Source organism: Bufo bufo, chromosome 6 (genome assembly GCF_905171765.1).
Source record: "Bufo bufo chromosome 6, aBufBuf1.1, whole genome shotgun sequence".
NCBI classification, from domain to species: domain Eukaryota; kingdom Metazoa; phylum Chordata; class Amphibia; order Anura; family Bufonidae; genus Bufo; species Bufo bufo.
Window position 1 is genome coordinate 12928355 of NC_053394.1, and position 13042 is coordinate 12941396.

At 43.1% G+C, this 13042-nt stretch overlaps 1 protein-coding gene across 1 annotated transcript in view; it reads right to left on the minus strand.

Moving 5' to 3' along the window:
• The window catches only part of RBM20 (RNA binding motif protein 20), a 248595-nt gene that overhangs the window by 23691 nt on the left and 211862 nt on the right, over window positions 1-13042 (minus strand). Inside the window, exons 8-10 of the mRNA XM_040437466.1 lie at window positions 7535-7614; window positions 6830-7448; window positions 2596-2695 (exon numbers count right to left, since the gene is read on the minus strand). Of these exons, the coding sequence (XP_040293400.1) occupies window positions 2596-2695; window positions 6830-7448; window positions 7535-7614 (799 nt within the window). The remainder of the gene's footprint in view (window positions 1-2595; window positions 2696-6829; window positions 7449-7534; window positions 7615-13042) is intronic.

The window sequence follows — 13042 nt, forward strand, 5'->3', positions numbered from 1 at the left end:
TTCATCAGACGGATCCGCTCCGATAATGCAGACGTTTGCATCCGTTCAGAACGGATCCGTCTGCATTATAACTTAGAAAATTTTCTAAGTGTGAAAGTAGCCTGAGCGGATCCGTTCAGACTTTACATTGAAAGTCAATGGGGGCGGATCCGCTTGAAGATTGAGCCATATGGTGTCATCTTCAAGCGGATCCGCTCCCATTGACTTACATTATAAGTCTGGACAGATCCGCTCGCCTCCGCACGGCCAGGCGGACACCCGAACGCTGCAAGCAGCGTTCAGGTGTCAGCTCACTGAGCGGAGCGGAGGCTGAGCGCTGGGAGACGGATGCATTCTCAGCGGATCCGCCTCCACTGAGAATGCATTGGGGCCAGACGGCTGCGTTCAGGACCGCTCGTGAGCCCCTTCAAACGGAGCTCACGAGCGGACACCCGAACACAGGTGTGAAAGTAGCCTTATAAATGACAGACCGCTGAAATCAACTCGCCTGTCTCTACTTTATTCTGCCGTTACTATGGGCAGCACAAAGTTGGTGACAGGTTCCCTTTAATATGTCTCACACAGTAGTGACAGCACCCCGAAACTCAGACAGCAGTGCTGACTGAGATTTGGGGTGCTGTCTGCAGTACTTTCAGTCAAGTAGGTATTATTCATGAGTCCATACATTTTTTAATCTGTCAGAATATTTGGATTGCAAATGCTCATTAATCGTGTAATCGGCGGCAGTATTACACTGCCAGACCATCGCTAATGAGTGTTTATCGCTAACGAGTGATTGGCCTGACAATCTCCTAGTGTAATACAGGCTTTACTAGTGCAGGACACAGGAGAGGTCTGTCTCCCAGTGCCACTGTCCGTGGAGTATATGTGCCGGACCCAGGCCCCCAGCTGCTGCTCGTGGTGGGCCCTGAAAGGAAATAATAATCTATTAGTCCTCCTGCTCCTGGTGCGGACAGTAATTACGCCCCTGTCTAAGCTATGTGAGATCCTATAACAGAGGCAGAGCAGAGTCAAACCAGGAGTGACAGAATGATGGAAAATGGGAAATCAGACATTCTAAGGTCAATGCCAATTAGAATATGGAAAGGTGAATCCAAGAGCAGGGTCTGCTGGGAACAGGTTGTAGGACACAATCCCGTCCAACATCTCCACCAGCACCACCAAAAAGACTGGGGTGGTGGCGGCTGGATAGGACATACGTTGCAGGAGCACCCAGAGTTAAGCATGGTACAATTTGAAATAAAAATCTTGTGGTGAATCTGCAACAAATGTTTCTCATTCCAAATTACACCGCTAGTGGCTGTATCCTTACTGTCCTGGTTGGTGGCGGTGGCAGGGCCTAAATCTTCCTGACGGTTTCCCGTTATAGAATGCCTTCATATCTAAGAATCCCCAACTGTTACATGCATTGCAGAGCCGTCAGGTCTTGCTGTCTAATAATCCAGTTTTCAGTGCCCTGGAGGTACTTATGGTGCTATAATAGCTCCCATCCGTGCTTACAGGATCAGTTTGTCTGCCCACACAGATATTGATAGCATTAGCTCATGATTAGAAAGCGATAGATCTGGAGGTATTCCCAGGACATTTTATCCAACACAAATATCCATTAACCACAATGTATCATGTGCCATTTGCTACCTGAAGAAACTGAAATAAAAGTCCTGCCTCAATGTCCATGACAGAAAGTGCAGGAGAGGGACATATATAGTTAGAATTTGTGTAGAGCATGTTGCGTCTGTGCAACATCTGATATATATCTTTGACACATGTGCCAGTTACTGTTGCCAAGGGAAGTCATGCAAAGTAATTTATATACGGAGCAAACATGTAAAAAGCAAAGCTACAAGGCAAGGTCATTGCAGGGCAATTTCCTTACACAACAGCTATTCAAACCAGTGTCAACTATATATCAAATTTGACTGCTACAGATGAAATAACATAGGCCAGGGACACAAGTCAACGGATCATTTTCATCAATGGGTACAGTTCTTTTTTTAGGCTGTAAATGCTTAAGTTCATGCAATACCATCTCTTAATGACTGGTGGGTTAACACGGCAAATTGTTGATTTATTATTAGATTAAAGGGCACATTAGTAGCTCTGCTGAAGGCTTGCGGGATTAAATTAAAGTATCACAGAAGCCCTGCTTCAGTTTATATCTCTTGTTCCATCCATATTAGTATAGATTAAAAAATCAATCATCGAAAGGACACTCAATTAAAAAAAAACTACATGATATTTTGCACTTTCATTATTCTACTCTATTAAAATGTCAGTTCAAAGGCTGTTTAATAATAATAAAAAAAAACACAAGATGTACTTTATAAAGAAAAGAGTTAATCTGAGGTGCTTTCCGGTGCTTCCCCCTCCCCCAGCTCTGTATGTAATTGGAGAGCAGGAAAGTTAAACTCTCTTCCCTCAATTTATAAAATATCTTAACATAGAAGAGGGAAATTATTACGAGAGGTTTTGAAGTTTGCCATAATTTGTCAGTTAAATTTGGCACATCCTTAAATATAACACTTTTCCTAGAGATGTTACCATGTGGTCGTACCTTTAGACAAAAAATTTGTACTTGTGATTGAATTGTACATACTTCATTCTTAGCTGGTGGCGTGGTATGTGGTTCTTTCCGCCCATCTTCAGCTTTGTCCAATGCATGATTCTGGTTCATTCCTTTTTCTTTTGTGTCATTCTGATAAATCATACAAAGAATATTATGTACAAACAATGTTTCACATTGCCACAGAAAATTTAATGGGTAAGTAATGGTTATTTCTTTATACTTAGACTATTTCCTGGTCTTATGCAAGGTTCTTAAAATTCTAGAAACCTATTTAAAGCTAAAACCAAATGAGATTGTATTCTAGGATGGAAAACAAGACCTGTCGGCCCTCCTGACATGTCTGCTTTAGTAAATACTTGTATTCCCCGTAATAACAATTCAGGAGCACCTTTACTTAGAGGCTATGTACACCTTCATGAACAATTTGTTTTTATGATTGCATTTTACTCATTTTAAGCTAAAAATATTTTTTTTCAATTGGTGTTTATTAAAAATATTGAGCCTTTCTGTTACAGAGGGTTAACAGTTTTTTCTAGCTGTGTGAATGGTACTTTCACTTTCTGCTGGTCATCTAATAACCCTTATTTCTAAATTCCTAAAAAGTCATAAACACTTATTTAAAGGATAACTGTCACATTTAGACCCTAATTTCAATTTTCATATATGTAGTTACTAATAACATGATATTCCAGAATCAGTTACTATTAGACTGACTTACCCCATATTTAATAAGATTCAGCCCTTAGCAACCAGTCTGCATAAAACTGCAATTTCACTATTCAGTTAAGATGGCCGCCACTGCCCTCACCCTGAGGCTAATCCCGCCTGCCCTCACTAGCCAGTAACAATAGCCCCCCAAAAGTGTCAGTAACCAGAGCCCTCCCCCCTAAAGGGTTAATCTCCTGCAGCACAAAGGGGTCCTCTTACCACGTGTTGCTTTCATTTATACACTGAGCAGACGGCAGATCTCCCTTCCCTGTTGTGCGCTGCTTCCACTCTGCATTCTCCAGCTCTGCTGAGTGAGGGAGCGTCTGCCAAGTGCAGGGACAGGGAGAAGTGCACACAGCCCAGGCACTGTTATCAGCTGCTGGGGAGGACCTGGCTTTAATCATTTACTTACAGTCCCTGGCTGTCAGTAATGTGAGCCTGCACGCTGCGTCAACAGATAGACGGACCATGCCTAGCAACCCTATTTTAAGCAGAGGTAAAAGTAAGCAGTACAGGGAACAAAAATGTGGAATGAAGGGGTAATTGAATACACAGTGAAAAGTTGAAATAGGGCCACCAAGGTGATATTAATCACCACAATCCAATACTCCCAAAAAAATATACGACAGTTATCCTTTAAGCCACATTCTTATTAGTAAAATAAGAATTGAGCTATAATAAGGAGCAGAGAGAAAATATAGATCCTGCTAGAAGATAAACTCAAAACTGTGAAGGGAAAACGGCTCATCATTTTTAATAAAATTTTATAAAGACTAATTGAAAAATGATTATTAACTCAAAATGAATACAATGCAATAAATAACAAAAAAATGCCACCAAAGGTGTACAACGCCTTTAAAACTCTGTGTTGTGCTGTTCCTATGTTATTTATCCTATAAATCAGTAATTAAATGCAAAGGTGAACATTACCAGTCCCCTTGTCAAAGTAGTGTCTGTAATGAGTCGTTTAGTGTCAGCGCTGACTAGTCTCAGACTGGTATTGCTACTCGCAGTCATGTACGAGCGCTTGCAATATCATTACAGGACAGAAAAACTGGAGACGCAGCTGATTTCCTCCCCTTTTTAAATGGTTTTCCAGCTATTGGAAATTTTTTGCCTTTCCTATGCAGCTTGTTGAACCTGTTAAAAAAATAAAATCACACCTGCTTCCCGTTGCTGCGTTTCAGCTGCTGGGCTGCCTTTCTCCAGTCCCAGACTGTAAACCTTTAGATGGATGGGGCCCCCCAATAGTGATAGTTCCCCAACGTCACTGCTGGGTTACGTACCAATTGGGGACAGGTCACCTCTGAGGCCAGTCATTGGCTATAACAGTGCACATAGCCCTGTCTGTCCAAAAGTTATAGGCTGGGATCAGAACACAGTTCAATAAAGCCAGGGGGCCAAGTCATTGGTGACAGATTGTAAAGAGACCAGGAGGCAACTTTGTGAGCATATGCTCTGGATCAGCAGGGGATCATTTATGGTATCACTTTTTTTTCCCAGATCCTGTCACTAGGTTTGGGGCCACTAAACTACTAGTATTTCGTCATGTAGCTGAGGTTCAGCGTTCCAAACCTGCCATATTGAAACCGTCCCTTTCTGAATTGTGTAGTAAAAGCACTTATTGAAGAGAAGTCCGAGAATCATATCCAGCGGCGTCCAGCGCATATGCAGTATGCAGGTGAAGCATGGAGTAGTCAAGGTGCGAGGTGTGATGTCCTGGACTTCATCTGTGCATTGCACATTCATCAGATTCTGCTGGAGAGGGGTCTAGGACTTATCTCCACTGTTACAAGTCCTTTAATACACAAAGCATAAAGAAGAAGTTTTGCAGCACTAAACCCCAGCTGCCTAAAGACACTTTGGTGCTTGAATGGCCTGAAACCTAGTGACATGTTCATGGGCATATATTTTTTGCTTCCCTGCAGTCCTGGGTGGTTGCATACAGAAAGAATAAGGGATGGGAGGCATGATTAGGAATTTTTAAGGTAAATGGGGAAAAATACTCTTTTACATTTTGTATTGAAATCTTTGATGGGTTAAAAAAATTACATATTATGGCATGGCCCAGATTTACTAATGCTGAATCTAAGCTTAGTCCGGCGGTCTAGACCTGCACCAGATTCATCACAGGGGCTCAGGCTGGATGATAAATCTAGTTCAGGGACAGACACTTTTCTCGGACTCTATACCAAATACTGGTTGGCTTACTCTGAGATCAATTTTTACACCAGAACTGCATCAAAATTTTGGCACAAAGTGGTGCATCTGAGGCCCCACCCACTTTCCTATACAGTACAGACCAAAAGTTTGGACACACCTTCTCATTCAAAGAGTTTTCTTTATTTTCATGACTATGAAAATTGTAGATTCACAATGAAGGCATCAAAACTATGAATTAACACATGTGGAATTATATACATAACAAACAAGTGTGAAACAACAGAAAATATGTCATATTCTAGGTTCTTCAAAGTAGCCACCTTTTGCTTTGATTACTGCTTTGTACACTCTTGGCATTCTCTTGATGAGCTTCAAGAGGTAGTCCCCTGAAATGGTCTTCACTTCACAGGTGTGCCCTGTCAGGCTTAATAAGTGGGATTTTTTTTTGCCTTATAAATGGGGTTGGGACCATCAGTTGCGTTGAGGAGAAGTCAGGTGGATACACAGCTGATAGTCCTACTGAATAGACTGTTAGAATTTGTATTATGGCAAGAAAAAAGCAGCTAAGTAAAGAAAAACGAGTGGCCATCTTTACTTTAAGAAATGAAGGTCAGTCAGTCAGCCGAAAAATTGGGAAAACTTTGAAAGTAAGGGCTATTTGACCATGAAGGAGAGTGATGGGGTGCTGCGCCAGATGACCTGACCTCAACAGTCACCGGACCTGAACCCAATCGAGATGGTTTGGGGTGAGCTGGACCGCAGAGTGAAGGCAAAAGGGCCAACAAGTGCTAAGCATCTCTGGGAACTCCTTCAAGACTGTTGGAAGACCATTTCAGGGGACTACCTCTTGAAACTCATCAACAGAATGCCAAGAGTGTGCAAAGCAGTAATCAAAGCAAAAGGTGGCTACTTTGAAGAACCTAGAATATGACATATTTTCAGTTGATTCACACTTGTTTGTTATGTATATAATTCCACATGTGTTAATTCATAGTTTTGATGCCTTCATAGTCATAAAAATAAAGAAAACTCTTTAAATGAGAAGGTGTGTACAAACTTTTGGTCTGTACTGTATAACTCGCCATCTGCTTTTCAGTAAGCCACGCCCCTTGCCAAGCATGTCAGAAAAAAGTGGAGAAACCCTATTGTGACACTTTTTTAGCCAGATTTTTGGCACAGACACATTAGTAAATGTGGGTCCATGTCTTCTTCATCTTCCTCTAGATCAGGCATGCTCAACCTGCGGCCCTCCAGCTGTTGTAAAACTACAACTCCCACAATGCCCTGCTGTAAGCTGATAGCTGTAGGCTGTTCGGGCATGCTGGGAGTTGTAGTTTTGCAACAGCTGGAGGGCCGCAGGTTGAGCATACCTGCTCTAGATGGAACACTTACCCGTTCACTGTCTTTATTCTCCTTCTCACTGGTTTCATGTATTTTATCTTTTACATCCACATTTTGCTGCGTGCTGCCTTCAGTCTCTTTAATTGGCTTTGACTCAGACAGGTCCTTCTTGATTGCATCTCCTGCGTGACTATCTTTGTCATCTCGTGATCTGCCCTCGTCTTTCCTTCTCATTTTCCCAGATGTATCTGAGGTTTTTGCCTCGGATTTCAGCTTGGATTCCTTTCTGTAGTGTTCCCCTTCTCTGCTTTTGTATCTTGATGATGAGTGAGAATTGCTATATTTGTCCCTGTGTCCTCTGGATGAGTCAGTTCGCTCATCGAGCTCCTGCTTGTCAGTATGCCTGTTGTATTGCCTCCGATCATGTACCCAGTGGTCTGTCCTGTCCCTCTTTTCTTCCCCACACTCCCTCCATGAACCTTGCTCTCGGTCATCCTCCCACCTGCCATATCCTTGTTGTTCCCAGGAATCCCTTCCATTTCCCCACTCTGTTCTAGATGCTCCTAATGGACTATGTGTTGAACTACATGATGTAAAGCTTGGCGTATAGGACCTTGGGGACAAGGAGCGGCTCACAGGACTGCGTGATCTAGGCCTTTCATTTCGATATCTGAAAGTAAAGTCAAATGTGTAACAACAGGCAGAAAAAACCAAACTGCAGCATTCTGTAACCTCAATACCGTAGTCATGAATTACCTGTCTGTATCACGAAACGAGTCTCTTTCCCTCTGCGAATGTATGTCATGGATAATGGCATCTACAGTCTTACCAGGCTTCTACAAAGAAATAGAAAATCATCATGAATATAAGGAATAACCTGTGATGATAGATGATCTGCATTCAGCCAGCCATGGACTCCTAGACCATGGACCTACCCATTTCAGAACTATTATATACTGTATGTGATTAACCCTTTCAACCAGGGCATTTTGATATTGTTTTCTCGTGACACATTGTACTTCATGATAGTCATAAATTTGAGTCAATATATTTCACCCATAAATGACCCCATTGTAGAAACTACACCCCTCAAGCTACTCAAAACTGATTTTACAAACTTTGTTAACCCTTTAGGTGTTCCACAAGAATTAAAGGAAAATAGAGATTAAATTTCTAAATTTCACTTTTTTGGCAGATTTTCCATTTTAATCCATTTTTTTTCTTTAACACATCGAGGGTTAACAGCCAAACAGAACTCAATATTTATTGCCCTGATTCTGCGGTTTACAGAAACGCCCCACATGTGGTCGTAAAACTGATGTAAGGGCACACGGCAGGGCACAGAAGAAAAGGAGCGCCATATGGTTTTTGGAAGGCAGATTTTGCTGGACTGGTTTTTAGATGCCATGTCCCATTTTAAGCCCCCCTGATGCACCCTTACAGTAGAAACTCCCAAAAATGAACCCCATTTTGGAAACTAGGGGATAAGGTGCCAGTTTTATTGGTACTATTTTGGGGTACATATTATTTTTAATTGCTCTATATTACGTTTCTTGTGAGGCAAGGTAACCAGAAAATTGCTGTTTTGGCACTGTTTTTATTTTTTACAACATTCATCTGACAGGGTAGATCTTGAGCTATTTTTATATAGCAGGTTGTTACGGACGCAATTATATCAAATATGTCTACTTTCTTTGTTTCAGTTTTACATATTAAAGCATTTTTTTTTTAAGTGTTTTTGTGTCTCCATTTTCTGAAAGCCATATTTTTTTTATTTTTCTGCTGATCGTGCAGGGGGCTCGTTTTTATTCGTACCATTTTTGGGTACATATGAATTTTGGATCATTCATTATTTCACTTTATGGGGCAAGGTGACCAAAAAATTTGTCATTTTGGCACAGTTTTTATTTACTTATTTTTCCAGCGTTTACCTGAGGGGTTAGGTCATGTGAGAATTTTATAGAGCAGATCGTTGCAGATGTGGCAATACCTAATATGTATACTTTTTTTTATTTATTTAAGTTTTACAGAATAATAGCATTTAAAAAAAAAAAAAATTATGTTTTAGTGTATCCATAGTCTGAGAGCCATAGCTTTTTTATTTTTTGACCGATTGTCTTAGGTGACTGTTTGTTTGGTACTATTTTGGGGGGCATACGCCTTTTTGATTGCTTGGTGTTGCAATTTTTGTGATGTAAGTTTAGGGTGATGCTTTTTAGGGTGTTTACCTGAGGGGTTAGGTCATGTGATATTTTTATATAGCAGGTTGTTACGGACACTGCGATATCTAATATTTAATTTATTAATTTTTTTCACTTTAGCACAATAATAGCAGTTTTGAAGCAAAAAAAATCATATTTTAGTGTCTCCATTGTCTGACAGTGATAGCTTTTTTATTTTTTGAACGATTTTCTTATGTAGGGGCTCATTTTTTGCGGGATGAGGTGACGGTTTTATTGGTATCATTTTGTGGGACATATGCCTTTTTGATCGCTTGGTGTTGCACTTTTTGTGATGTAAGGTGACAAAAATGTCTTTTTTTTTACAGTTTTTATATATATTTTTTATGGTGTTTATCGGACGGGGTGGATAATGTGATATATTTATAGAGTTATGGACGCGGTGATATCTAATACGTGTGTGTGTTTTTTCTTTTTTTTTTCTTTTTTTATTATAAAGTCAGGGGAAAAGAGGCGTTTCTCTTTTTTCACTTGAAATTTTTTTATTTTTTTTTTTTTTCTTTTTTTTTACTTTATTTCTGACTAACTTTTGGGGGTCTGATCCCCTCTGCAATGAATTACAATACATCTGTATTGTAATGCATTGCCTGTTAGTGTATTACACAGAGTAATACACTAACAGGTTGCCTAGGAGACAGGCCTGAGGCTGGATCTCCTGGGCACCCATAGAAAGAAGGTCCCGATGCCGTGCAAGGCATTGGGCAGCCTCTGCACGGCACCGAGCTGCCTTCTCACCCATCAGGTCCCCGCCACAGCAGCGCGGGGACCCGATGGGCTCCCTCACCCGCAGCAAACCCCTTCTATGTTGCGGTCAGCGCTGACTGCGGCATAGAATGGGTTAATGCGCCGGCATCAGTGTTTTCACCAATGCTGGCGCATACAGCAGGGGTCCTGCTCTACCGGGAACAGCTGTCCCTGCAGCTGATCGGGCGGGCGCAGCTCCTGCACACGCCCAATCAGCGGGCTGTAATAGTACGGTGCAGGGCGGCAATTCAGGTCCCGCTGCGCCGTACTATTACGGTGCTGGTCGGGAAGGGCTTAAAGGGGTTTTCTTAGAGCACAATATTGATGACCTCTCCTCAGGATAGGTCACTAATATCAGATTCGTAGGGGTCCTACTCTCAGCAGCCCTGCCGATCGGCTGGAGTGCTGCAACCACCTCACAGCATATCAAGCACATCACTGCACATTGTATAGTGGCTGTGCTTGGTATTGCAGCCAAGGGTCATTCAGTTGAATGGGACTGAGCCTCGCCTAAGCCTCGACTGATGAATGTGATGTCACTGGCCTAGGAAGAGGCGCCCAGCACTCAACAGAGCCTTGTGGCCTCTGATCAAGGGGGTGCCCGAAGACAAACCCCCATTGATCAGCGTTTGGTGACATATCCGGAGGATAAGTCATCAGTATTGTACTCTTGGAAAACCCCCTTAATAACTGGTATTACAGGCAGCACTCACCCACACTTTCCCAGCGCACAATATAAACTACCTGTGGAATACTGACACAATCAAGCAAATCAACCCCCATAACATCAATAATTTGCTGTGGTGCCCATTGCCATGTCTGAAAACATCCGTAATATTAAAATATAAAAATATAAAAATATTCCTGATTGGAGTCGGGAAGGAATTTTTAATCCCCTAAAGTGAGGAAAATTGGCTTCTACCTCACAGGGTTTTTTTGCCTTCCTCTCGATCAACTTGCAGGTTAACAGGCCGAACTGGATGGACAAATGTATTTTTTCGGCCTTATGTACTATGTTACTATGTTACTATGTTATTTGTCCCATGTGGTGAATGGCATCATGGAAAAAAATTCCAAACGACCAATTTGCTATTTTTTCATCCCTTCACTTACCCCCAAAAATTTAATAAAATGTGATCAAAAACTCACACACATTCCAAAATGCAGATCCTGTTTAACAGACTATGGGCCTGATTTATCATGCCAGTATGCCAGTTTTCTGGAGTGAAAAAGGCGCTGTGTGGTTGCAACTTTTTCAACACTACTTGAGCAATTTTTTTTCCGCTAGTTGTGTTTTTCAGCCATTTTTGATACTTTGCAATTACCAGTAAGAAGAAGCTCATGCTCAGCCTCATCCCTTAGGCCCCCTGCACACGAACGTGTGCACCCCATGGTCGTGCTGCGGGCCGCAATGCACGAACATAGTCCGTGGGGCAGCGGATCGCGGACCCATTCACTTGAATGGGTCTGCGATCCGGCCGTTCCGCAAAAAGATAGGACATGTTCTATCTTTTTGCGGAACGGAAGTACGGGACGAAACCCCACGGAAGAACTACGTAGTGCTTCCGTAGGGTTCCGTCCCGCACCATTCCGCATCTCCGGATTTGCGGACCCATTCAAGTAAATGGGTCCGCATCCGTGATGCGGAATGCCCACAGAACGGCACCCGTGTGTTGCGAATCCGCAAATGTGGTCCGCAATACGGCAACGGGAAGCACACATTCGTGTGCAGGGGGCCTTAGCGTGCTGGCACACAGCGCTGCCTTCTCTTCATTGTTTACCTGTTCACCGTCGCAACAGCAGCGCTGAGCAGGTGTAATTCCATGCACTTCTATGGGATGGTTCCTTCCTATACCCTTAAATAGGAAGTGAATGAGACGGCTTGCATTTACACCTGCTCACCTAGGGGTGGGCGATATAGACGATATGCAATATAAACTATATAAATCTGGCCAACGATAGAGATTTTGTTTATATCGCCATATCTCATATCGCAGTAGAACATGACATGCGCCGCTCTCGGCACTCACCATGTTCTCCTGAGCCGGCACAGTGGAGAAGGAGAGAGTCCCTCCCCACTGTGTGCGGCTGCCGCTGACCACCAATGAGAACAGACTAGGAGGAGGAGGGGAGGGACTGTGGCCACTGCGCCACCAATGAGAACAGAGAGGAGGGGAGGGACTGAATACAAACGTAGCCTGAGGGGTTAATTGCGGCGGATCACGGCGCGCAGTAATAGAGGCCAGGTATGGGATATGGCCGGCATATGCAGGCGGCTACGCTTGTATTCGGGCATATTAACTATATTCATTGGTGGCGCAGTGGCCACAGCCCCTCCCTTCTACTCACCCTCTTCGAAGTATTACATTAATTGCGGACCCCCCCTTCCACACGATTAAATCATTGGTGGCAGTGGCCCCAGGGTGGTAGCTTCTGATCGGAGCCCCAGCAGGGTAATCGCCGGGGCTCTGATCGGTTACCATGGCAGCGAGGACGCTACTGAAGCCCTGGCTGCCATAGTCGGCTCCCTGCAGCAGGGAGAGTGTGAAGTCCTACTCAGCCTAATAGAGATCTATTAGGGTGAGTAGGACAAGGGTTCTAGCCCCTGAGGAGGCTAATAGTTATAAAATAAAAAGAAAAAAACATTTTTAACCCCCCCCCCCCCCCCCCCGAAATATAGAATATATTGTGATATAGATCGCATATCGCACATGCTTAAAATTATATTGCAATATAGATTTTAGGCCATATCGCTCACAGCTAGCAGGTAAACAATGAAGGGAAGGCTGCGCGGACACATGCGTGCCTTCTCTTTAACCAGCTGATCTGCGGGGGTGGCGGGTGAGGATAAGCCATCAATAAAAATAACTTCGACCACCCCTTTAATTTAATTGCAGCTGGCTACATTCAAAAACTACAGTAACACAACTGCATAAAAACTGCATTCCCACCCTACGGGTACGGCTACATGGCGACACTGGTCGCACATAAGCTGTCGCTGTCAGGTTCTCTGTGCAGCGGTGATCCTATTGAAATCAATGGGATTTCCAAACAAATAGCAAGAAATCCAAAAAAGCTGAATTTCATGCGACTGGCGCGGCGATCCCATTTATTTCTTTGGGATCACCGCTGCTCAGCGAACCTGGCCACAACTTGCATTGCCGTGTAGCCGTACGCTTACGTCTGGAGAAGTCCAGGTCAGGAGGTGGTGCAGCTCCCATAAACAAGCCCTTGTCCCAGAATTAGGGCTCATGCACACAAACGTACTTTCTTTCCGTGT